The 22,858-nt window shown below is 42.3% G+C and overlaps 1 protein-coding gene across 1 annotated transcript in view; it reads left to right on the forward strand.

Annotated features, from left to right (window-relative positions):
- LOC124788714 overlaps nucleotides 1-22,858 on the forward strand; it is a 321,758-nt gene that overhangs the window by 32,539 nt on the left and 266,361 nt on the right. Inside the window, exon 2 of the mRNA XM_047255991.1 lies at nucleotides 21,770-21,941. Within this exon, the coding sequence (XP_047111947.1) occupies nucleotides 21,770-21,941 (172 nt within the window). The remainder of the gene's footprint in view (nucleotides 1-21,769; nucleotides 21,942-22,858) is intronic.

Genomic DNA, 22,858 nt, shown 5'->3' on the forward strand with positions numbered 1-22,858 from the left:
TACTCTTAGTACTTCATTTCATACCTTACCTGCTCACTCATAATCTGTACTGTTCGTAAATAGCACCACTTGAAAATGTTTTCATTCTTATCTCTGTTTACTGTTATCCATGAACAAAGTAAATAGCCCATTACGTTCAAGTCGTCTACTTAACTCTTCTTTCTTTTTAATACCTTGTTAAAGTTTACGCTGCCGAAGGCATTTTCGAGGTCCCCAAACGCTAGTACGGTTTACGAATGTCTACGCTTTCTTTCCACAATCGGACGCCTATACTTTCTTTCCATAGCTAAGTGTAAAGTCAGAACTGCTTATGTTTAGATCTTCTTATACAATTGAAATGCAGTTTGTAACAATGTCCAGCAACAAATAATAAAATTTATCATGGTCTTACTGAAATGACTATTTCCCTCTTTACATCTCTCGCATCCCTTCACCTCGTACATAAAATTTATTTTGTTATTTTCCTCTGGCTGTCATCTGGTGCGTACTGATGTTGTGGCAAGGTTGTGTATGAATACATTCTTCTCGGTTTTCAAGTGGCGTTAATTCGAATAAAGAATTTGAGAGAAATTTATTTGACGCTGCTTGAAAGCCGAGGAGATTTTGTTGAGATAAACTGCCGTGAAAGACTCCGAGGATACAAAGTTGTCTTTGACGAGTGCTTTCGGCTAGGGATCACGGGAACACATAGCTCGTAGGTGATTCTGTTCTGTTTTCTGGTTCTGACCATATTGGGAGGTTCCTGATTTGGCAAGTATAGCAGGTTATACCAAAGTATCCAGTTCGATTGTTTCCAATAGTTTTTGACGTTTTCCAATGCTAGGTAACTATCACCTTCCAAGACAACATCTGTGCCCTTCATATCTCATTAAAATAGATGTTTAATCTCTGTTCTTCAGGTCTCTTTTGAAACAAAACGTATTGAATTTATATTATCCCTTCATCATGCTATGTGGTCTTGACTATAGGCCTAGAGCTGTGTCTAGTTCAACACCTGTTTGTAAAATCACAATTTTAATTATATTTTTGTAGTGTTCCAGTACAGAAAATGCCCATATAATATCCGGATTTTTGCAGCCAAGTTTCCTCATAATGTATCACTCCGTAGTACCTGCGAGGGTTACATACTTATTTAAGTTAAGTAGATACACTCATTTACTAGCGTCCAGCTATCAATTTGATAAGTTTCATGTACGTCACAGGCAATAAGTAAGATCGGATGCCTACCACATTCTTTCCTTTCCCATTTCATCAGTTTGTGGATTTCTCGAAAATAAAATACAGAACAAACAAGTAAAAGTCCCAGGGCAGAGAAGCATGAAAGGTAACGAAGAGAAATCTGACGAACGTGTTTCAGTATAGTGTTATATTTGTATAGAATTTAGAGATGTAAAAATACACTAACTGAGAAAATCACAATGTCAAGTAGGAGCTGTGCGTCATAAGTGAAAATTGGTAGTCGTGATTCTACACCTAAAATTTAATGTCCATCGCACAAGAGTGGACAATCAGGTTTGCTTTAAACATGCGCTGTAATGCTCGTGATCATCAGTTACCTTTGAGTCTGCATGTAGTGAGCTGATGTTAGTCAAGACTGCTTTAAGGGGACAAAGACGCTATTATCAGTACCTTGAACGAGGTCGTATAGTAGGACTGTGAGAAGCTAGATGTTGCTTCTGCGATACTGCAGAAACACTTGCCAAGAATGTAGCCACAGCACATGATTGCAGACAGCGGTGGTCACGAGAAGATACGATCTCAAGAAGACCGGACTACGGACGGCCATGTGTCTCTGGAACATTGTACTGCATCTGTCACTGAACTCGCATTCGGGAGGACGACTGTTCAAAGCCGCATCCGGCCATCCTGACTTAGGTCTTCCGTGATTTCACTAAATATCTTCATCAATACCGGGGTGGCTCGTTTGGACGGGCACAGCCGACTTCCTTCCCCATACTTCCCTAACCAGATGGGACCGATGACCTCGCTGTTTTGTCCCCTTCCCCAAATGAATCAACCAAGTAACTGCATCTTCAGCAGCAATCTGAGCAGCAACTGACACCACGAAAAACTGTTAGATCGGTTACTTCAAGCTTAGCTCCGAGCCAGACGCTCTGTAGCATGCATTCCACTCACCCAAGCCACCACCATTTGCTTATTGTATTTTCTGATAAAAGCTGGATTTGCCTTGTGCTAGTTATGGCCGTGCGTTAGAAAGAGGCAATCTGAGGGCCTGAAACAAATCTGTTTGCGTGCTAGAAGCACTGACCCTACATGTGGAGTTGGTCTGGTGTGCGATTTCCCATGACAAGAGGAGAGCTCTATTGGTTATCCCACGCACCCTGACTGAAAAATAGTACGTCATTCTGGTGATTCCATTCGTGAACTGCATTCCAGGGGGTATTTTCCAGCAGTAGAAGGCTCGCCAGATACCGCTGTTGTAACCCAAGATGTTCTACAGAGTGTCGACATGTTCTCACATGATGTACTGCGAACTATGGATGAAGGGCAGCAGGCGGATCCCACATTTCTAGATTTCCCGAAATCGTTTGACGCGTTGCCCCATTGCAGGCTGTTAAAAGAGGTACGAGCATATGGAATAGGTTCATAGATATGTAAGTGGCTCGGAGGCTTCTTACATTATAGAACCAAGTATTTTGTCCTCGACGGTGAATGTTCATCAGAGATAGGTGCATCGTCAGGATTGCTGCAGGGAAATGTAATAGTCGCGCTGTTATTCTCTATTTATGATTTGTAGGACAGAATGAGTAGCAATTACCGGTTGTTAGTTGATAATGTATGGTGTCTGGGAAAGGGTCTAAGTTGAGTGACTGTAGGAAAATAAAAGATGGCTTAGACAAAATTTATAGTTGGTGTGATGTATGGCAGCTAGCTCTAAACGTAGAAAAATATAAGTTAATGAGAACGAGTAGGAAAAACAAATCCGTAATGTCCAGATACATTAGCAGTGTTTATACTAAACACAGTCACGTCGTTTAAATATCTGGGCGTAACGTTGCAAACCAACATGACATGTAGTGTGTATGTGTGTCATGCCCGAGTGAGGAGTCGAGCCTTCGGCGGGAGGGGCTGCGCAATCCGTGACATGGCGCCTCAGACCGCGCGGCCCCTCCGCGAGGCTGTGACATGGAACGAGCATGTGAAGACTGTGGTACTGAAGACGAATGGTCGAGTTCGGTTTTTTGGAAGAATTCTGGAAAACTGTGGTTCATAAGTAAAGGAGACCGCATATAGGACGCTAGTGCGACGTATTCCTGAGTACTACTCGAGTGTTTGGGATGCGTACCAGGTAGGATTAAAGGAAGGCAAGGAAGCAATTCAGAGACGAGCTGCTAGATTTGCAACGAATAGTTTCGAACAACACGCAAGTGTTACGGAGATACATCGGGAACTCAAATGGAATTCCATGGAGTGAATTGTTTTCAAGCAACATTGTTGAGAATATTTGGAGAACAGGCATTTGAAGCTGCCTACAATATACATTGTACGTTAGGACCACTAACATAAGATAAGAGAAATTAGGGCTCATGCAGAGGCAAACAAATAGTCGTTTTTCCCTCATTCGATTTGCGAGTGGAACAGGAAAGGAAATGCGCCATGCGGTGGATTGCGGAGTATCGATGTAGGTGTAGGGAAATGCCTTGGCCTGCACGATCACCGGAGCTGTCTGCAATCGAGCATATGGGGGACATCATCGGACGACAAGTTCTCAAACGGCACTAACCGACCCTGTATTAATTGACAAAGGAAGCTCTCTCCCACAAGCTGACATCCGGCACATGTATAACGCAATGCATGCACGTTTTAATGCTTGCATTCAACATTCCGGCGGTTAACCGATTAAATGAATGTATCCGTATTTCATATTTGCAACGGATCGCTCTTACATTAACCTGCGGTCCTGCAATGTTTCATTTAAATATTTTACCTAGATTAATGTATTCCCGAAATTTCACTAGCTATTTTATGGTTCTGCCATTTCTTACGCCAGTGTATATAGTCAGCTCGTTAAAATTCTTTGTATAGACGTACAGTTTGACACAGTAATGAGGCATTCGAAACCGACAATCATTAGGATGGTCTCGAAGCTACCACATCCATTTACGAGTCAACGACGGCAACACGAAACCAGGCAAACCGATGTGAATACGTTTATTTATACGTTTCTAACGCTTCGAGAAGAAACCCGCGAGTCAAAACTACAGAGCATTTTCATCACATATGCGAACGTTTAAAGGAATGAATTTTGGTAAACACAAATCGCAAGTCTACCACGAAGAACAACTTAAAATGTAAGTAATAGGTTCCGATGGCTTCAGTTAGGGACAGGATAAACTGACCGGTTGAAACAGATACCAGTATTTTAGTTCTGATATACCTGTATTTTTCGGTATTTGTTTTGTGTCAGTTATAACAGACCTTTTCTATTTTTGACTAATAGCCGAATAAGAAATCGAAATATATGAGCCATAGCAGCAGCGCTAAAACTTTTCGTTTTTCAATTTCCATTGATTTGAAATATTACGTTATTATAGAAAGTGGGAGAGGTGAACAGTGCTGGTTTAATAACAACGCCGACAGAAACGAACAATAGACACGTGGCATAAGATTGGGACAGGGTTGCTGCCGTGTGTAGTGGCTTAAAGTAAGTGTGTACGTGCAGTGTGCAGGACTTGCTCCCAACTAATTTATTCGGCAGTTTCTCGCTGTCGTCGCCGATCATCCGTTGTAGCGCAGAGTGGCGCCAACCCCAGTTTGTAAATATTTTTACAAAGCAACGTAGCGGTGAATTACCATGTTTTATTGGCTTTAAAAGATTAAAGAGTAGTCTGCTATTTCTACTAAATAATAAAAGGAAATTATGGTAACAGTAATCAATTAAAGACTTGACAACAGGCATAGAAAGTAGCTGATCAGCTGCCTGTCTACATACCATGCCTTAATGCGCTTGTAGTCCTCAAAACCGGACAGGTTAGCATGAAAAAACAGTTCTTCAACCTTGGTTTTCAACCTTCTGCACAGGCTGTTTGAAATGTCCAACTAGTGACATGTTCCCCGATTACAGCACGATTTTTGAGCAGTTGTGACGTCACAAGTTATCACGGGACAACATTTACTGCAGTAAGATAGCTAGACATGGAGCCCGGTGGACGTACAGGAGGCTGCAAACTTGTGTTTCACCCATGACTGTGACTACACATCTATTGCTACAAGCCATCGTGAGAACGGGCTTCTGTGTCACTTAGAATGACTGTATATTCATACTCCCTACGAATGTAAACAAATAATATTAAATATTAACCGATTATTTTCAAACTTGGTATACTATTTTTTGTTATTCAGAAGAAGATCTCCTTCAAATTTCAAAGCTGTACATATAATAGCTTCGGAGATTCAGAAAATTACCTAAAACTCACGAAACCGACACTTACGGTGAAAAATTAAGTTAGGAACGATTACAGTTTGTCTTTTGTTACCACTGAGATCATTCAGAGTTCTCAATACATCAAATCAATTAGTTGGGATTTTTATAATAAATGAAAAGCACAAGTTTGCTTTTGCTTTTATTCTACAATATTGCAAAAGCAAACTGGTGCTTTTCATTTATTCTAATGTTGTTCTACCAAGAACCGACGGAAGATTCTGTTAATATGGGATTTTTATTTTCAATACTTTAATTATTCTTCATTTCGTAGTACAAAGATTCAGAAAAAATTTAGTATCTGTTTATTATGTTGTGGTGTGAATAAATGAGAATGAGTGAGAGTGTGTATGTGGGACATACGAAAAAATTCAATATTATGTCATGTACAACATTACGTAATTGAACGCTACGGTCGTAGGTTCGAATCCTGCCTCGGGCATGGATGTGTGTGATGTCCTTAGGTTAGTTAGGTTTAAGTAGTTCTAAGTTCTGGGGGACTGATGACCTCAGATGTTAAGTCCCACAGTGCTTAGAGCCATTTGAACCATTTGAACGTAATTGAATCGTGGGAAAGATGTAATTTACCCACATTGCTGATGACATATGTCTAGGGGTGATTGCTTTTGTAAGAAGACAGCCAGAATATTAGTTTGAAATGCAATCGTTTTCTATTATTTTCAAGATTAATTTTATTTCATTTTGTTTTATTAAACTTTGTGTTAGTATTTGCATTTTGGGATGACGTAAATCACTTTCTGAACAGTGATTAGCTTAGGCGAGTTTTTCCGCGAGAATGATCTCTAAGTATCATTCTGATTGGTACGTCAAACTGATCAGCGAATCACAACTAAGTAGTTACCACGCACAGCTAGTTAGATATGCTGTGAGTGAGGCAGTATCGAGAGAGTCGCTCGCCAGCTTCGGACACCGAAGGACGTGTTAAATGTGATGATTCTCATTATATGTCAAATGAAGGAATATTGAATTCCTCGCGTTTAATACTTGTGACGAACGCTGATGTAGTTACGAACAGTCTGATGAAACTTTGGAGTTTCGGGAGTGTTTTGTTGGAACGTTAGGTGCGTGTGAACTTCGGGCCTTTATGAAAATTCCATGTGGTGTGTTCTGTATTCAGACATGGAGTATTTGGCGAGCAGTTTCTTTCAAAGAAATTCACTGAAAAGGAGCGAATGTGAAGCTCATTTATAGTAGCAGATCTGTGACTGTGAGGTCGCATCATCAATCGGGCGGACCTGTGTACATTTCTGGCTGCTTTGCGTGTCAAATTGGTTGTATGAACTGTGAACAGAGAACTATAGATACGTTAGTTAAATGCGGACTTGATAGCCCATTTTCATGTGTCCTAGTAGCAATATAAAGGCTTATCTGCAAATTTTTTAAACACAGTGAGAAAAAATGCACCATATCACTACCCAAAATCTTGATATATGTGAGAGATTGCAGGAACTGAAATACTGCTAGAGTTGACACGGACTTTGCAGGACAGATATTAGGCGGCGTTTTCTTCAACCAGCCCCGCCGCACAGTTTCAAACAATTAGGAGAAGACTCGTCGTTTTTTGTAATATTTAACCACTTGTCAATTTTCCAATTATCACTTTTCGAGAAAAGCAGCGATCGGTCGACGGATTAAGTTTTCTGTTGTTTGCCTATTCAATGTAATATTTTGATGCTATATATCTTGAAACTCAGAAGATAATTTTTAAAAATCTTTATTCGATTACTACGTTTGTTACTAGAACCAATAGGAATAAATAGGAAACCGGTTGTTTTGAGCGGTTTTAGCAGTCAGGATATACCGGTGTGGAATAAAAAACGATATAACCGAAAACCAGTTGTTTGAGCGATAACCGCCATTCCTAGCTTGAACAGTCAAATGTAGCGGTGAAGGCACGAAGATGGTGCGGTGCGTCAGTCTCCGCAAATCGGAATGTGGCAGCGAGCGCCTTGTAACGGTCCATTACGGAAGTGGATTGCGGCCGCGAGGACCGCCGAGCGCAGTCCGAGCATTTGCGGCATGCACCGCCGGACACAATGGCCGCGCTGTGTGCCCATTGTGTCGGGATACGGGCCCGGCGTGCCGTGGCTATCAGGACGCGAGTTGAGGGCCGCCCATCGCCGCCCACACGCGCGGTGCTCTGGGGCCGCTGCTCCACCGTGCTCCGCAAAACGGCCTGCAGGAGAGAGCGCCCAGGGCTGAACCACAACTAAACCCCTCTCGCATTTCTGTATACCGTGTTCCTCTGCACCAACCGACCTGAGGACAGGCAACGAGTTTCATTCAAGTAACATCACTGGAAGAACCTTACTCGAGGGATAATCATAAAGCTTTGATTAATAGTCACGGAGGAGGCTAGTGACCGTTCTGATACATATTCCTAGATCTGTACTTAAAGCTGGGTGGGTCGCACAAAAAGACATACAGCAGGTGAAGCGATACATTATTGATTAAAAAATATTCATGTCAAGTTTCGGAATTATTTCCATCTTCGGAACTCAAAAACAGAAATACAACAAACGAATTGGTACACAAAAATACAATAACTTTTTTAGATAGTAATACACTGAGGTGAGAAAAGTGATGGGACACCCTCTAACATCGTATCGGACTCCATTTCACAATCGCAGTGCAGGAATTCGATATGGCACTGACTCAAGTCGTTATAAGTCCCTTGAAAAAAAAAATTGCGATACTACTCCTACAGCCGTCCATCATTGCGAAAGTGTTGCCACGGAAGCATTTTGTGCACGAGCTGACCACTCACTTACGTCCCATAAATATTCGATACGATTCTTGTTGGATGATCTGGATGGCCAAATCATTCGCTCGAAATGTCCAGAATGCTCTCCTTATCGATCGGCAACAACTGTGACCCAGTGATACAGTGAATTGTTGTCCTTAAAAATTCCTCATTGTTTGGGAACATGAAGCCCATGAATGGCGCAAATATTATCCAAGCAGCCGAACATGTGACCAGACCATGCTTTTCCAGTCGTCTAGGGTCCAACTGGTATGGTCACGAGCCAAGGAGAGACGCTGCAGGCGATGTGCTGTTCAGCAAAGGCACTCCCGTCATTCGTCTGCTACCACACCGTATGAACACGAAACTTCGTCACACTGTCCTAACGGATACGTTCGTTGCACGTCCCATACTGATTTCTGTGGTTATCTCACGCAATGTTGCTTATATGTTATCAGACGCCACTGCTCTCAGTGGTTAAGTGAAGGCCGTCCGTACTGCGTTGTCCGTGCTGAGACGTAATGCCTGAAATGTGAATTTGTCGGCACACTTTTGACGCTGTGGATCTCAGAATACTGAATTCCCTAATGATTTCCGAAATGGAATGTGCCATGGATCAGCCCCAGCTACCATTCCGTGTTCAAAGTCTGTTAAATCCTGTCATGCTGCCATAATCACGTCGGAAACCTTTTCACACGAATCTCCTAAGTGCAAACGACAGCTGCGCGAACGCATTGCCCTTTTATACGTTATATACGCGATACTACGGCCTTCCTTGTGTGTGCATATCGCCAATCCATGACTTTTGTCAACTCATTGTAGCTAAACAACATTAAACAAAACTGGAAACACAATCTATTCCTACCTACCAAAGTGCAAAGTTAGCATAATGCCAAGAGAGTTGCCAGTTGTGTACGTAATTGTGTACGTAACTTAAAATGACACAATTAGAAGTGGCACGTCAGTGCACATGGAAATAATACAATGTAACGAGCTACTTTAGTAACACAATAAAGGAAACATTAGAAAAAAGTTTCCATATAGATCACATGATTCAAGGAAGTGGCGCTATGCGGCCAAAGACATAACTCTTTGACTACCAATCGTAAGAATGATATAATTTGTTGTCAAACGATATCAAGCCAACATTAACAATTTGATAATGTCGGAACATAAAGTGGATCAAAACCATTACAATAAAAATGACATTTGCAATACCACAGGCGTATTCCCCAGTACCGAACTAACCCTTGATTGATGCCTCAGAAAGTATCCCATCAGTTGGTCCTTTCTTTTAGTCAAGTTGTCAAATTTCTTTTTTTTCCTCAGATTCGGTACCCCTAAAAGCCGTCCAGTGTTTATCAAATACGGAAATCGCCCAAATTTTGGAACGACGTTCGTAGCTGCACGACTGCTTTTGAGCAAACAACGCTTATCATTCTGACGCTCTCAGCAAATGCCAGTCTGGCTACTGTCACACGATATGTTACTTGAATTTCGCCCTAAGCTTTATAGTAAAGTACACAACGGGAATTCTATCAGACTTCAGAAATGTCGATCACGAGATAAAATGTCAGTATGTGCTTTTTACACATTATTATTACATTACGCTTGGCATTAATGAGCTTAGAAATGCTGAATGGTGTGCCGAAATACACATTATGGAAAAGCTTAGCGTATTAAGCTGATTCCAAGCTACATTTACTGATAAAGTCGGGCGAACTCCTCAACTTCAGTAAGCAATTAACAGAGACAAAATCCTGTCACGATGGCCCATTAACAGGTATCTGTTTTTCGAAAAGATAATCGTCATTATTCAGGACGAACGCAACATGGACACGCGAGTATTACCAAAGTTCACTTAAAGATGATGGAAGGTAAAGTCCATCATCTCTAGAGCAGTTCGAGTTGTGAAAAGTGACTTGACCCACACCGAAGAGATATCGTACAGTTGAATCGGGATCGTAATGCACGAAGTGTATTTTGACTGTATAAGGAACCATATGGGCCCTAACTGCAAGTAGTTAAACGATAAGAACATTCTCACACGCAAGAACCCCGTAAAAATGCTTCCGACATGTGAATTAACGATAACAGAAGTATCCTAAATGAAAAACTGACAAGTCCCCATCAAAATTCACATTGCAAGTGTACACAGCACTGGCACTTCATACTCATCAGCCACCTGAACAGCGACTGCTCACTCAGAACGAAATTCTACCTGCAACAATTCCGGGGACAGAGACAGAAAAGAACTTGGCAGTGGTGAACTGACTAATCGCCGCAGTGAAACTGCAGTGCTACCAGGCGTTCCATCCAGTCAGGAATCCTGGTGCCACAGATCCGAATTTCCCATCGACTCAACGTCTAAAATTTTAATAACGGTTTTCCTTACGTGTGAGCCTATAGCAAGTAACCACAAGGTCACGCGAATAGAAAGGACGATGAGGCAGATGCACCGCCAAACTGGCACCTCGAATGCTTAAGCCCAACGGACGTTCCCAGACTCTGCTACAACTCGAAGCCGAAACAAGTTCAAATGAATTTACCGATGTACATCCGTTTGCAATTACACTCACATTCATACAGTTTTGCAATCATACATGTTTATGAATCGTGAATAAAGATACAAGGGATGGTTCAAATGGCTCTGAGCACTATGGGACTCAACATCTTAGGTCATAAGTCCCCTAGAACTTAGAACTACTTAAACCTAACTAACCTAAGGACATCACACACACCCATGCCCGAGGCAGGATTCGAACCAGATACGAGGGATGCTCAGCATCAAGCATAGGTGATAAAACAGAAATAAGTCAGATCGGTTCCCAGCGCGATCTGTCTCTCTGGCATGATAAGAATCTGAGAAACACAGGCACGGGCAAAACACTTAACAAACTTAATAAAATTTTAAAATCACATTAAATGTGGTTTGACTGCCACTCCTCACCTCCTCATTAGTTTTCCAACTACCCATCAAATCTTCAGCATTCTTCTGTAGCATCACTTCATAAAAGCTTCTACTCTCTTCTGTTTTGAACTACTTATTGTCCAAGATTCACTGTCGTACAAGGATATACTTCAGACAGTTACCTTAAAAAAATACGTATATGATAACAGATCCCTCTTTTTCAGAAGTCCTTTTCGTGCTATTGCCAGTCTGCATTTTACATCGTCTCCACTTCCTCCATCATCAGTTATTTTACTGCCCAAATTGGAAAATTCATCATCTACTACTAGTGTCAGATTTCCTAATACAATTTCCCCAGCATCGCCTGATTTAGTTCAGCTACATTCCTTTCACGATGTTTTACTTTTTTTGATGTGCACCTTATACTCTCTTTACAAGACATTATCCATTCCGTTAAGTCCGTTCCGGTATCTGACAGAATTACAGTGCCATTGGCAAAGCATCAAGGTTATATTTCTTCTCCCGAAACTACGATTCCTTCACCAAATTTTTACTTGGTTTCCATCACGGCTTTGTCAATGTGCAGACTGAATAACGTCGATGTAGGCTGCAACCCAGTCTCACTCCCTTCTCAACCACTGTTCCCACTTCATGTCATTCGTCACTTCTAGCTGCTGTCTGGTATCTGTAAAAGCTATAAATAATCTTTCCATCACGCCGTTTTCCCAGCCTGCCTTCAAACTTTCGAAGTATCTAGTACGGTCAACATTGTCGAAAACTTTCCCAAAATATGCTAGAAACGTAGGTTTCCTTTCTTTTCAACCTTTCTTCCAAGATAAGTCATAGGGTCAATATTGCCTCGCGTGTTTCAGTATACCTCTGGGACACAAACTGATCCTCCCAAAGGTAGGCTTCTGCCATATTTGTTTCATTCTACTGTAATATCTCATGTCAGTGTATTGCAACCAAAATTTATAAAACTGATGGTTCAGTAGTACTCTCACTTGTCAGCATCTACCTTCTTTGGAATATTGGAATTACAACACTCTTCCGAAAGTCTGAGAGTATTTCTGCTATCTCATACACACTGCTCACCAGGGTGAATAATTTTGTCACAATTGCCTCTCCTAAAGATCTCAATGACTTTGACGGAACATTGTCCACTGCACTGGTCTTGTTTCCTCTTAGGTCTTTCAGCGCTCCGTCAGCAAATTTTCGCAGCACCTCACTTCCCGTATCATCTTCAATGATTTCCTCTTCTCTTTCTGTAATATTACCCTCAAGCTCCTTTCCCTTATTTAGAGCCTCTACGTGTTCCTTCCGCCGTTCGACCTTCCCTTCTGTGTTTACTATTCGTTTGACATATGATCTCTTGATATTCATACAGTTGTTTCTCATATCTCCAGATCTTACTTTAATTTCCCTACAGGCTTCATCTACCTTTCTCCTTGTTATGCATCCTTCTACAATCTTGCATTCGTCTTGAAGCCATTCTTTCCTATACAACTTGAATTTTCTATTAATCTCATTTTTTTACGTCTGTATTTCCTTTCACTTGTTTGGGTTGCTCGAATTTCATATTTTCCTATCTCGTCAGTTAAATTTAGTATCTCCTGTGTTACCTAGGGATCTCTGCTAGGTTTTGTTTTTTTTACCTATAAGGTCCTCGACCGCAGTCGCTCTTTCCAAAACTACCCCATCGTCTTATACTATATTCCCTTCCCCCTGTTTTACTTCAACGTTACCTAATGCTCCTTCTGAAACTTTAGACAACCCCTAGTTCCCTAAAGTTATACAGACTTTATCACTTTAATGTCCTATCTTTCTGCAACTGCTTCACTTTTAATTATGGTGAAAGTCATATAAGGCTCTGCTGGCTCTCACAGTTTCAAATCTGGTTAAGAAATCTCTCTTTTTTGGGGGGTTATCAGTCTCCTCACTGGTTTGATGCGGCCCGCCACGAATTCCTCTCCTATGCTAACCACAGGATCTCAGAATGGCACTTGAAAGCTTTGCTGGATGTATCCCAATCTCTGTCTTCCTCTACAGTTTTTGCCCTCTACAGCTCCCTCTAGTACTATGGAAGTCATTCCCTCACGTCTTAACAGATGTTCTACCACCGCCGGCCACTGTGGCCGAGCGGTTCTCGGCGCTTCAGACCGGAACCGCGTGACTGCTATGGTCGCAAGTTCGAATACTGCATCAGGCATGGATGTGTGTGGTGTCCTTAGGTTAGTTAGGTTTAAGTAGTTCTAAGTTCAAGGGGACTGATGATCTCAGATGTCCAGTCTCAGAGCCATTTGAACCATTTTTGTCCTACCACTCTGTCCCTTCTCCTTATCAGTGTTTTCTACATATTCCTTTCCTCTCCGATTCTACGCAAAACCTCCTCATTCCTTACCTTATCAGTCCACCTAATTTTCAACGTTCGAGTGTAGCACCACATCTCAAATGCTTCGTTTCTCTTCTATTTCGGTTTTTCCACAGTCCATGTTTCACTACCATACAATGCTGTACTCCCGACGTACATTCTCAGAAATTTCTTTCTCAAATTAAGGCCGATGTTTAATATTAGTAGACTTCTCTTGGCCAGAAAAGGTCTTTGTGCCATTGCTAGTCTGCTTTTGATGTCCTCCTTGCTCCGTCCGTCACTCGTTATTTTACTTCCTAGGTAACAGAATTCCTTAACTTCATCAACTTCGTGACCATCGATCCTGATATTAATTTCTCGCTGTTCTCATTTCTCCTAGTTCTCATTACCTTCGTCTTTCTTCGATTTTCTCTCAATCCATACGCTGTACTAATTAGACTGTTCATTCCATTCAGCAGATCATGTAATTATTCATCACTTTCACTCAGGATAACAATGTCATCAGCGAATCACTGATATCCTTTCACCTTGAATTTTTATTCCAATCCCGAACCTTTCTTTTATTTCCATCATTTCTTCCTCGATGTACAGATTGAACAGTACGGGCGAAAGGCTACATCCTTGTCTTACACCCTTTTTAATACGAGCACTTCGTTCTTGGTCCTCCAGTCTTATTATTCCATCTTGGCTGTTGTACATATTAATATTACCCTTCTCTACCTATTGCTTACCCCTATCTTTCTCAGAATTATAACATCTTGCACTATTTTACACTGTCGAACGCTTTTTCCACATTTTTGACAAATACTATGAACCTGTCTTGATTTTTCTTTATCATGCTTCCATTTTTAGTCGCAACGTCAGCATTGCCTCTCTCATGCCTTTACATTTCCTAAAGCCAAACTGATCGTCATCTAGCGCATCGTCATTTTTCTTTTCTCTTCTTCTGTATATTATTCTTGTCAGCAACTTGGATTCATGAGCTGTTAAGGTGATAGTGCGATAGTTCTCGCACTTGGCAGCTCTTGCCGTCTTCGGAATTGTGTGAATGATGTTTTTACAAAAGTCGGACTTTATGTCGCCATGCTCATACATTCTACACACCACCGTGAATAGTCTTTTTGTTGCCACTTCCGCCAACGGTTTTAGAAATTCTGATGGAATATCTATCCCTTCTGCCTTATTTGATCTTAAGTCCTCCAAAGCTCTTTTAAATTCTGATTCTAATACAGGGCCCCATATCTCTTCTAAATCGACTCCTGTTTCTTCTTCTATCACATCAGACAAATCTTCCCCCTCATAGAGGATTTCAATGTGTTCTTTCCACCTACCCGCGCTCTCGTCTGCATTTAACAGTGGAATTCCCGTTGCACTCTTAATATTATCACCCTTGCTTTTAATGTCACCAAAGGTTGTTTTGACATTCCTGTATGCTGATTCAGTCCTACCGACACTCACTTCAGTTTAGATTTCTTTACATTTTCCCTGCAGCCACTTCGTCTTAGCTTTCCTGCACTTCCTATTTATTTCATTCCTCAGCGACTTGTATTTCTGTATTGCTGAGTCTCCCGGAACATTTTTGTACTTCATCCTTTCAACGATAAATTGAATTATTTCTTCTGTTACCCATGGTTTCTTCGCAGTTACCTTCTTTGTACCTTTGTCTTCCTTCCCAACTTCTATTATCGCCCTTTTTACGGATGTCCATTCCTCTTCAACTGTACTTCCTACTAAGCTATTCCTTATTGCCGTATCTATAGCCTTAGAGAACTTCAAGCGTATCTCCACATTCGTTAGTACTTCCGTATCCCACTTCTTAGCGTACTGATTGTTCCTGACTAATTTCATAAACTTCGGCCTACTCTTCATCACTAATATATTGTTATCCGAGTCTATATCTGCTCCTGGGTACGCCTTACAATCCAGTATCTGATTTCGGAATCTCTGTCTGACCATGATGTAATCTAATTGAAATATTCCCATATCACCCGGCCTTTTCCAAATATATCTCCTTCTCTTGTGATTCCTGAACAGAGTATTCGCTATTGCTACCTGAGGTTTATCACAGAACTCAATTAGTCTTTCTCCTGTCTCATTCCTTGTCCCAATCCCATATTCTCCAGCAACCTTTTCTTCTACTCCTTCCCTACAACTGCATTCCAGTCCCCCATAACTATTAGGTTCTCATCTCCCTTTACATACTGTATTACTTTTTCAATATCCTCACACACTTTCTCCGTCTCTTCATCTTCAGCTTGCGACGTCGGCATGTACATCTGAACTATCATTTTCGGTGTTGGTTTGCTGTCGATTCTGATAAGAATAACCCTATCACTGAACTGTTCACAGTAACACATTCTCTGCCCCACCTTCCTATTCATAAGGAATCCTACTCCCGTTTTACCATTTTCTGCTGCTGTTGATATTACCCTATACTCATCTGACCAGAATTCCTTGTTTTCTTTCCACTTCAATTCACTGACGCCCCCCATATCTAGATTGCGCCTTTGCATTTCCCTTTTCAGATTTTCTAGTGTATCTACCACGTTCAAGATTCTGACATTCCATGCTCCGACTCGTAGAATGTTCTTATTTCGTCGATTATTCGAGCTTTTTCTCATGATAACCTCCCCCTTGGAAGTTTCCTTCCGGAGATCCGAATCTTTTGCTTTTGGAGAGATCGTAATGACACTTCTTCAATTACAAGCCACATGTCCTGTGGATACACGTTACGTGTCTTTAATGCAGTGGTTTCCATTGCCCTCTGCATCCTCATGCCGTTGATCTTTCTTGATTCTTCCGCTCCCAGGGGCGTTTCCCACCCATAGGACAAGAGAGTGCCCTGAACCTCTGTCCGCCCCTCAGCCCTCTTTTGACAAGACCGTTGGCAGAATGAGGGTGACTTCTTATGCCGGAAGTCTTCGGTCGCCAATGGTGATTATTAATCAAAATTTACGCAGCGGCGGGACTCTAACTCGGGACCGACGATGTTTTAATTATTGTATAAACATCCTAAAATCCCCTATTATCTCCAGAGCTCTTCCACGTGTATAACCCTCTTTCACTATTCCTAAACCAAGTGTTAGCGATGATTAAACTATGCTCTTTGCAAAATTCTACCAAGTGAATTCCTCTTTCATTACTTCTCCCCAGTCTGTGCCATGTTACTATTTTTCCTTCTCTTGCTTTTCAATGTCACCTATTATAATTAAATTTTGGTCTAGCTTAAATGTCTGAATAATTTCTTTAACCTCTTTATACGTTCTTCCAATGTCATAATTTGCATAGCCAGTTGGCTTATAAACATGTACTCCGGCAGTGCTTGTTGGATTAGCATCTAGCTTGGTTACCATGTATTCACTATTCTGTTCATAGTAATTCATCCGCATTCCTATATTCTTATTATTAGCCTACTCATGCATCACCATTAACTGATTTTTTATTCATAACGCTGTACTGATGTGACCAGATATCCTATTCTTCCTTCCGCCACGCTTCATTTAATTCCCACTATATTTATCTTTACCCTTTCTATTTGTCTTTTTAAATTCTATAATCTACCCATCCGATTATGTGTTGTAACATTTTACGCTACGACCCACAGAATGCCGGTTTTTGTTTTCCTGACGACGACTCATCTTGGTACATGTTGATTATAACTTCTAAAAATTCAAGGTGTCACTGTCCAACACGAAGACGGTGCTAATATTTCTGTATTATTCACACTTCAATGCAACATATTTCTGCTAAAGGTGGATCACTTGGCAGACAGCTTACTTGCAGAAGTCTACATTTTGGTCGTTCAATAAAAGTTTCACATCGGAAACGACACGGATGTTGTTGTCGAAATAATTGCGATGCAATGGTGTGTGTTCATCAGAGGGAAGAACAAGAAGATTAATTTTGTCCATTGTTGTTTTCCTTGTTCCGTGCCTTTATTAAATGGTTCAAATGGCTCTGAGCACTATGGGACTTAACTTCTGAGGTCATCAGTCGCCTAGAACTTAGAACTAATTAAACCTAACTAACCTAAGGACATCACACACATCCATGCCCAAGGCAGGATACGAACCTGCGACCGTAGCGGTCGCTCGGTTCCAGACTGTAGCGCCTAGAACCGCACGGCCACTTCGGCCGGCGTGCCTTTATTACCTTCCTGTACAAAAAATAAGCCTTCTGTCATTTCTGGTGATGAGATTACCTATTGCTTACTTGATATGACATTAGAGGGAACCCTCCACCAATAATGCAGAATCCCAAGTCCACAATTCGCGTTATCTTGTGGTCTTCTGTTGTCAGAGTTGCAGGTCCACGGCTTCGAATGTTTATTGAGGTGTTATTTAACTTTATAAATATCGAACGATAGCTTTGGGTAATGCTGTTTATTTGGATTGCGAAACAAAAGGCACTCACTCATCTATCTCGTAGCGTTAGCGTTTCCATCTTCAAGAAAGACAAAAAGAATAAAGCGCCATCTGTAGCTGTCAAAGCGTCTGCTTTCACCACTACCGTCCGAGGGCCCTCCCGCCTTCCTCCTTACAGCTAACATAACTGGAAATTCTAAACTTCCAGATGTGGACTGAGACAAATGCGTCGCGCTGTTCTTCCAATCGCAACTACAGCTGTGGAACAGTAAGCAAAACGGATGTGGTAGGCATGAATTGTTAGTCGTTGGCGTCGTCATTCCGTGCTGGGTTGGTTGCGAAGTAACGCTTTACGTGGGCAGCAGTTCGGGCCATTTCGTTGAACTGCGCACATGGACCTTGTAGTCCAGGACGCGAGTTGTGTTGTTGGCTTCGGTAGTTTTTTCGTAGAACTGTCGCGGCGAATTCTTGAAGTACGCGCGGGCGAGCGGCATAGCAACCACTTCGCGAATCGTTTTAGTGGTATACCAAACATGTAGTTTCTGTGTGATTTTAAGACGCGGTTTTGTATTGTCTGCATCATCCGTGAGTTCCATCCAATTGTGTTGCCTCTTACAACAGCATCATATTCCTTTACTAGGAACACCACAGTTTTACATTGGGTAAGACCTAGGTCACAAGGAAGAAAAGACTTGGGTTTCAACAGGGGGTAAAGTTCTCTCTGTCTCCCGAATGATTTCCCTCTGACCTGGAGAGCCTGTTGGCTTCACGTAAGTCTTCTCCGATGACACTTGGCTCGGACGGTTCCCCCCCCCCCCCCCCCCCCGCACCATGACCTTCTTATGAGCCACTCGGCTAGGTTGTCAGTTACCTGCTGTAGTCGTCGGCGTATCACGTGGCATTCACGCCACGCATGTACACAGCGATGCCTGCAGCATAGAAGGCGAGTTGTACGCTCTCGGTCGCAGGTAGGTCAGCCGTGTAGATCGTGTACAACAGCGGGCCGAGGACAGACACTTGGGGAGCTCCTGCGGGTGTGACACGACGAGTACAGATTCCTTCATCGAGTCCTTACGTGGAAACTTCCTCCTTGTGGGTAACTCTGCATTATCTTGACATATGAGACGGAGACCCCTTGCAGAAGTAATTTGTGTGAGAGGCACCCTCCATCAGCTGAGTCTGCAGCTTCTATTACAATGGAAGATGACGTCATTCCCGTGGCATCAAAAATCGCTGCGTCAGAATTACGATGTATCTTATGAATCAAATTAAGTAGCGTGTAATTTTAAGCTGTACTGTTGGCCAGTTACACAGAAAATTAAAGTTCAGTGCATCGAAATGAGACTGAGTCTGCAGGAAGCAGGAAGGACGTATCAACGGATTGTTGCACGTGTTGGGTACGGTGTATCAGTAGTGTGTCACTGCTTTCAAGTGGTCTGTAGAACATTTCCATACTGGGCGTCCGCATAATAGACGCACCACATAATCAACGCACTGTACGAGAGGCAGACACCGACTGAACATCACCCAGGGATGAAAAATGGGCACATGTTGACCCGCCGTGTCATCAGAGACCATTGGGAATCGTTTGCTTGCCGCATGATTAGGACCACATGTGCCTCTGGCCAGGATACCGCTGATACCACGACAGCACCAAGCATGGGTACTCTTGGGACGTGGAAGAGTTGACTGGAGAGTGGAATGGAGCTCTGTTGTCTTCACTAATGAGAGCGGGTCTGTGTGTATGCTATTGATGGAAGTACATGTGTGTGACGTAGTCGTGGCGAGCTGTCTAGCAGCCCACTCTTCCACGACACCCAACTCAAATTCCAGATTAATGCTGTGGGAGACGATTAGTTACAAATCGCGGCCGCATCTGAAGTTTCTACAGATTAAAGTGACCAGTGTCTACTACATTGCACAAGCTGCTATTCCCGTGCTGTTACCTTTTCCTCAAAAGGAAGGAGAAGTGTTCGTTCAGAGGACACTGCACGTCCATATATGGCTTCTGCGACGCCACGTGCTCTTCTGATGTTCAGCAACATCTTCAGATTTCTCATCAATTGAAAACGTACGGGACGTTACAAAATGGGAATTTACTCCTTCTCCAAGTCTTGCAAGAACTACTGCCGGATTGCTACAAGAGAAACTAGATGCTGGAGACAATCTATCGCAGGAAGCCATTCAGCACCTTTATGATCTTTCGTATGCGAGAATGCAAGCCTGCGTTGCTGCCAGATGAGGACACGCTGTGTACTGATGTAATTGTTTGGGCACTCTTTATCGCGACCTGTGTTTTATATGGTCTGACTACTACCTGTCACCTCACTTGTCAATAAAATGACCTCATACTCGAGAGTGTTGCACGTTTTATTTCCGGCAGTGTATATCACTAAGCGAAAATCCCAGGGCACGGCTCCCAGACCGAGTTGCAGTTGCCTGTCTGAAGACCTGCAGGGGCAACAAAAATTTTACCGTCAATAATTCATATAAACAGTCAACAAACTGTAAAATGTAATATACTGACACAGTGCACTCATTAATGTTCAACACAATAAGACAAATATTACAGCTGTAAAATGTGTATATGTCTCAAGGCAGCATGACTCAGCCCCTTGCAAATACACAGACTATGTTCCTCCGGTATTTGCAAATGAGAGCACTTAGTGACTTCTGACAATCTACAGACCTTTATCGCTTACTACCTTCTCACTGGTAATACAATAGAACCGCTGCATCAAGCATGATAATTTAATTAATATCCTCGTTATTGCTAACTGTATTCACTATTTGACAGACAGTGTCCACACGTAGCACTGAATGTACCTCTAAAATTATATCATTACACGACACTTGGTTCAGGAGATATAACATCATAAGCGTTGAGATGCGTGAAAATCAAGCTTTTGATTATAATGCAGTGCAGATTACGCAGAAAAACTCATCCAGAGTTTGATAATTATGCCACTTAGCGACATACAACAAAAATTAAAAGTGACTATTATGTGTGTGGTGTGCGTTCTTCCGAACGTGTCCGAAAGAACAGACACCACACATATTGTAGTAGAACTAAGCCTTGTCGGCATTTGATGGTATCTTCAGTGTTGATGCACCCTAGGTCCAACGTCTTGTGGGAATCATGCAAGATGCTGCGAGCAGTGAGGAAATAGATATGGAGGGGGGGCGGGGCGTTATGGTAGTAGTGTGCGACGAGTTTGGTATCTAAATTGGACATGAAGCGTGCTCGGATAGGCGGAGTTCTTGAGTAGACCGCTCGCGTACAGCAGGAAATCCGGGTTAGACTCCCGGTCGTCATTGAATTGTCTCAATGCATTCATGCAGCTGACACTGGTATTTGCCTTTCATCTTATAAGATGCAATTTGAAAACTTTTCTAAGTTTTTCCTAGGTTACATGCTTAATGTCAGATACCGCTGAATTTAACACGTTAACTCGTTTGTCAAGTAAGTTCGAAGCTATTTTATAATGGGAGTTCTGTTCTTAAAAGACTCGGGATTTACTGGCAATTTCGATAAGTCAAAGAAAATACGAAAATTTTAACTAGACGAAAAAAGCTGAAAAGTAAATAAACATAAAAAACGATATGGAAACGGGAGGATATTTTCAAGCAATTTTATGTAGTGGTGCAAGAGAATCTCTCAATTTACATCAAAACTAATTACGCAGAATTTTTAGTAATAGTTCACAAAGCAGCTTTCGTCTGAAGGAGCCGACATGGAACAAGCGAGTGTTGGCAATGGATATGAAACTTGCAGCGAGTTCAGTGGAGTTATACCACAGTGAGGAGAAACTATTTTCTGTGTCAACACCTCGGTTTTTCTGTTAAGTGTTGCAGTCATTAGTGTGAAAGTTCCTCCGTGTCGTTTATAACGCCTTGTGACGGTCTCTTGTTGCAGAGTACGTGGCGCTGCAGCATCTGCAGGCGAAAGCTGCAGTCGCGTGCGGCGCCGCCCGTCATGACGCAGGAGTCCACGGACAGCCTGCTGGACGTTCCAGTGTTGGAGGCGCTCCAGCGCAGACACTCCGACGTCAAGATCGGCTCCGGCAGCTCGCTTACCGTCAGCGGAGGTCAGTACACGCTGCAGGCTGCCCGCTGACCACCTCCACCTTAGAATCCTAAGGCAGCCGCGAGGAAACGTAGTGAAAACTCACATTACTGATTCTACACATTGAAACACCATAACGGGAGAATGCAGATTAACTTTAATTGAATGTTGGTACTTTGCAGAACATGAGATTAATATTTAAGAAATGAAGACTTCTATGATGTTCTGCAAGTCTTATTGAATGTTGGTACTTCGCAGAACATGAGATTAATATTTAAGAAATGAAGACTTCTATGATGTTCTGCAAGTCTTATTTACGCGTTGCAACAAAATTAAAGGATTAGTTTTCGAAAACTTCGTTATTGTGTGCTATTCTGACGCATAACTTTGAGATTTGACTCAAAGGTGCCTACGGCCTTCCTCTGCAACAAAGCAAAGGCGTGGTGCCCTGTGACACCACTCTCTGGCTCAGCGACGTTTCAAAGAGTTCAAACAACGAGGTATTGACACATGAAGAAAGGAAAAAGAAGAAGAAGACAAAAGACCACGGATGAGAAGTTCATGTGGGCTGTAAGGTAGGTTAATGACGTAGCATTGCCACCACCTTTCAGAAGCAATTCTACCCAATGCCGCCGTGGATGTGTCACAAGATGGGAAGGTCTTCACACCCACTCTTACCCACGTTTCACCCCTTCAATTAACTTGCCTGCAATGGAGGTCACAACCTCGACACCCAGTTGAAATCACGTGGCTTTCTTACGGATGATCGAGGAAGCCATTTAAGATACATGCCGCTCAGAATAGATATGAAAAGGCCTCATAGTGTGGCATAAAGGCCGTCAATGAAACCACCCCTTCCCTTGAAGCGTCGATTGCCACACATTTCTCTGTCGGAAACGACAGTTCGCTTTACGATGGCGAACAGAGCGATGTTCTCCA

Source organism: Schistocerca piceifrons, chromosome 3 (genome assembly GCF_021461385.2).
Source record: "Schistocerca piceifrons isolate TAMUIC-IGC-003096 chromosome 3, iqSchPice1.1, whole genome shotgun sequence".
Taxonomy (NCBI): Eukaryota; Metazoa; Arthropoda; class Insecta; order Orthoptera; family Acrididae; genus Schistocerca; species Schistocerca piceifrons.